The sequence below is a fragment of the Gymnogyps californianus genome, chromosome 13 (assembly GCF_018139145.2).
Source record: "Gymnogyps californianus isolate 813 chromosome 13, ASM1813914v2, whole genome shotgun sequence".
Taxonomy (NCBI): Eukaryota; Metazoa; Chordata; class Aves; order Accipitriformes; family Cathartidae; genus Gymnogyps; species Gymnogyps californianus.
The window spans coordinates 275174-279547 of NC_059483.1; the positions used below are offsets into that span (position 1 = coordinate 275174).

Below are 4374 nucleotides of genomic sequence, written 5' to 3' on the forward strand. Positions count from 1 at the left end.
TAAAGTGGGGGAGTTGAAGACACTCAGTACTTGCCTGTCCCATTCAACTGGGTCCTTTAGTTCCTTTACTTTAAGTGTGTGACAAAGCCATTAACTTAAATGGGAACATTAATGCACTGAAAGATAGGTGCAGAGGTCAGCAGCAGGAAGGCAAAAGGGAGTGAACAGAATTTTTTAGTGATCTGGCAGTTTACTTCACTAAATGCAAACGGTACACAATTATTTTCTCATTCTTCTGTTTCACTCTCCCATGCTGATCTCTTTCCTGGGTGCTGACGTTTTTCTTCTACCCTGCCTTTGCTAACATCTTGTACTAAGTCAAGCAACAAGCTGCCTTTGTTACAGGTGAAGGACTCCTGAAAGATGCAGGGGCCTGCATCATCTGGGCTGTCAGAATTCCAGTGCTGTTTTCCAGGGTGCTGGCGTTTCTCACCATATTGGTCATTTAGGTCTACCTCATCATTCCAGCCTCTTTTGCTAGGATGCTGGCGCTTGTACATCAGATACCTTCTGCCTGGATGCTGTCTTTTGGATAACTCATTCAAGTAGGTTAGCTGTGGACTGGAGGTGTCAGCATACTGATCTGACAATGACCTTCTGCCAGGATGCTGTCGCTTTTTCAGCTCCAGATAGCCGTCAAGGTCATCTTCCATCTCTCTTTTCCCTGGATGCTGCCTCTTCTGAATGTCTCCGTAAGATGTGTCTTCCTCAGAATCTCTTTTTCCAGGATGCTGTCTCTTCTCCAGGTCACTTAGGTACTTTTTCCCAGGGTGTTGTCTTTTGGAAAGCCATTCTGACAGAGGGGCATTTGATTCTGTCCAAAGAAAAGAATAATGTTAATGAGCCCCCATAATCCTCGCTAAGGAAGTTGAAATGGGAATTTGTGGAGTTCTGTGGTGCAGGATCATAATCTGTTGCTCGTTATGCCCATTTAATTGCACAGTTAACTGTATGGTTGTGAATTTGATCACTCTGGATGGCATCTGTCGAAACAGTTCTGGCACATTTTTAGCAAGGATGGATTGATACATTAGGAACTAGCTGCAGCCAAATGGGAAGACATGCAATGACAAAGCCTAATGTGTTGATTCAGGTAAATGTGTCAGGTTCAGGTAAATGGAGGTAAGTAAAAGATGCTGAGCAGCTGGAAGAAATCAGCTGCAGAAGCTGGGTATGGGGAAGAGCTGGAAGTCAGCATGAGACAGGGAAAGGGTAGGGCTGAGACACAAGTAGAAGTAGGGATGTGGACATTTGAAAGCCAGCTCAGTATTTCCAGCTACCAGTCATAACGCTATTAGTATCTCTTACTCATCCTTAAGCTCTTTTTAATATTTCAGGTCTTGGATGGACATGACCAACTCTCAGCATTCATGTGAAGAGGGAGGAAGGCTTTTTCTACGGGCACTTGGGGCCAGCTCCTCTTTCCACTCTGAAGGGGCTCTGTGCTCCTTGTTGGTGGCAGGCGCCTATGTGCTGCTTCTTGCAATCCCTGAGTCTGATTTGCTTCCACTGCTGTGATTAGTGAAAGCAGAGCATCTGCAAACTAGGAGGCAGCAGACACTAGAGCAGCCTCTGCATTCCCAGCCACTGAAAAGCCCACCTCTGTTGGGGTGTAGAAACCAGTGGGTTGAGGTAGTAGGTGAATGGCAGCACTCCCACCTCCTATTAACATTAGGTACAGGGTCCACAACTGAGGAATGTCCTCCAAGTGTCCTCTTAGAGCTTGCCTAGGGAAGTACTTGCCAGACAGGCAAGTTTTCTGTGACAGGCTTCTACCTTCTTATTATGCAGCAGCTGCATAGTGATGGTACAGCATCACCTAAGCGGGGAGATCGTAGAAAAGAAAGCGCCTTTTGAGAACTCTGTGTCAGTGTATTGCAGCAGACCTCCTATCCTTCCCTTCCCCTTAGTTAGAATAATAAAAATATACATTAGAACCTGGAAGCTATACATTGGATCTAATGATCTCAGCCAAGTACTATGCCAACATCACCAGATGGATGTCCCCAATGTTATATATACCTTTATTCATCTCTTCTTCCTTTTCAGCTTTCTTGAGGACAGACTGAAGAACGAGGCTTTCAGATCTCTGCAGGATGTCATCCAGGGGACTTCTTCCCATGTTCTCACTTCGCTCTGGAAGAGGCTGCCCCCGGTTGAGGCAAACACCACACAAGGTCAGGCAGAGGAGTAGCAGTGGCAGCTGGATAGATGGCATTGTGGGACGGGGGGTTCCTGCGACTTCCATGGGAGAGAGAACAACAGGGGAGGAGCATGGCGCAAACAAACCTAGCAATAATAGCAATATTTCCAGACACTGAAAGGCACTGCTGTAGGGATTGAAGTCTTTTATGAGGGTCCTTCCTCATTTCTGTTACTAACCTCTCAATTTATTTTGTATTCTTCAAAGAATCTGTAAATTCTTCATAATTAAAACCAGGCATTTGTTCACTTTTCTGGCAGAATAAATATGAACTTTTTAAACACCTAACTTCCTGATGCACAGATAGTTCTGAAAGCCAGTGATTTTGCTTTGCCTTCTGCCAAGAGGCAAAAATAATTTTCCTCTGGAACTCTGTGTTGTTACCCCACGAGGTACACACACATATACCTGCACTAACAATCTCTACCAGGCAATCCCCTTTGCTAAGGGTTCATTTTAAAATAATACTGGGATTTGCAGCACTTTCGTTCCACCTTTAGTTAAAGCCCAACTTTAATAGTCCATTAGTTTTTTAATATCTATTTCTATACATTTAAAGTAGCCGTGTGTCTGTGTATTTGTCAATATAATAAGATAGCTATGCTCTGTTGGTCAGGGAGATTTCCTGCATTAGGGAAGCACCTCATATTTTTTTCAGAGACTTAATAATAATCATATCCTCTCTTACCTCTTGCCTAGATAACAAGTGTTTTTGTGTTTCTTCTAGCTAGCACTGGAATTCCTAACTCACTTATTATGGATTTATTTTCCAGTAAGCAGAGTTCCTTCAGTAGAACGGAATACATCTTTAATACTAGTATAGCAGTCATTTAGCTTAATTATATCTTCAGAACATAAAAGAAATGCACAATTTTACAAAGTTCTACAAATTTAAAAAATAGAGAATGAGTATTACCTCTCTTATTGGCAGGTTTCTATCAGTTCTGATGAAGTCCTTGGATAACAGCCCTCAGAATATCACATAGGCTATTTGGCTCAGAGTAATCTTTAGAAGGAAAGTTAGAATCAACTAAAAAGGAAATGATTTGGTAAATTACCTGGTTTGTAGTTTCAGATTTTTGCTTGATGCATCTGCCAAGAGATTGTTTATTCCTTTAAAGCTGTTTGCACATCTGAGCTTCAAAGTTGCCCTTTTTCTGCTACAGACAGACAGAGTATCCAATAGAACTGTTGCTAAGTTCTCTTTGGATGGCTTGTGTCTCTGTACTTATACTGTACTGCCTCTGGACCCTTTATGCAAATAGCTGTGAGGTAATTTAGGTGATGTGTTGTTTTCTTTTTTTTTTTTACTGATGTTGAGATCTGCATTTTGAATGCATTTTAAAACTCTGATAGTTATTTGCTGACCTCCGTATATCCATGCTCGACTCCCAGAAATTGCTATTTTTCCATTCTCTAAAGAGGTGATGTTGAATTTTATGTAACACAGCATAGAGAAGAGGAGGTTTTTCTCTGCTTAACAAAAAGAAGCTTGTGTATTCTCTATAAAGCAAGCACTGCGGAGTAAATGCAGAGAGGTAGGTAATTTATTAAGCTAAGGAAGAAAAACAATGAAAAAAATGTAATGGGTTATATTTAAATAAGTTTATACTGTGACTTCTTATTGCGAATGACACTATACAGTTTTTGGCTCACAATTCCCTATTTTCTTGGCATAGGCTTCCATAAACAGTATATTAGAATATGGGGTGCATAGCATTAGATGTTAAAACATAGTTATGTTGTTGCTATGTGCTTCAAAAAGCATTATTCTGTTGTAACTAGAAATAAGGCTCCCTCCCTTTAACCCATCTGTCTATTTAAGATATTCTTCCACACAGTACTACTAAAAACAGATCATGCAGGGGGCACAGATAAAGAGCTAGTGATTCTTTGATAATCTTAGTGATCCTGATGACAATACGTAGGACTAAAACTGGAGTACGGATTGCTCACAGTATTGAAGCAATTCAGGATTCTTTTATTGTTACTACATGGAATGTTTCAACCAAGTGAAGTCAATGTTTTTCTGCTTTCCCATTTACTACCATTGTCATGAACACAAACCCACCTTTGTGTGTCCTTCTCATCACTGCCATCAAACTGAGTTAAAATGTGTTTTCAGCAGTAAGTAGTGACAAAAACCAACAACCTGTCACTATGGCTTGAGA

The 4374-nt window shown here is 41.2% G+C and overlaps 1 protein-coding gene across 1 annotated transcript; it reads right to left on the reverse strand.

The window, feature by feature from the left end:
- Positions 1-227: 227 nt before the first annotated feature.
- Positions 228-2218, reverse strand: TRH (thyrotropin releasing hormone). Its single transcript, XM_050904454.1, has 2 exons — positions 2023-2218; positions 228-814 (listed from the first exon to the last, which is right to left on the reverse strand). Exons 1-2 carry the CDS (start codon positions 2216-2218, stop codon positions 228-230), a joined length of 783 nt encoding a protein of 260 aa, XP_050760411.1.
- Between the last annotated feature and the right edge of the window lie 2156 nt (positions 2219-4374).

Coding starts and splice junctions, on each gene's coding strand:
- TRH (XM_050904454.1), bottom strand. CDS start 2,218: ATGCCATCTATCCAGCTGCCACTGCTACTCCTCTGCCTGACCTTGTGT. Junction 815..2,022: donor GGAAGAAGAGATGAATAAAG/GTATATATAACA, acceptor TTCTTTGGACAG/AATCAAATGCCCCTCTGTCA.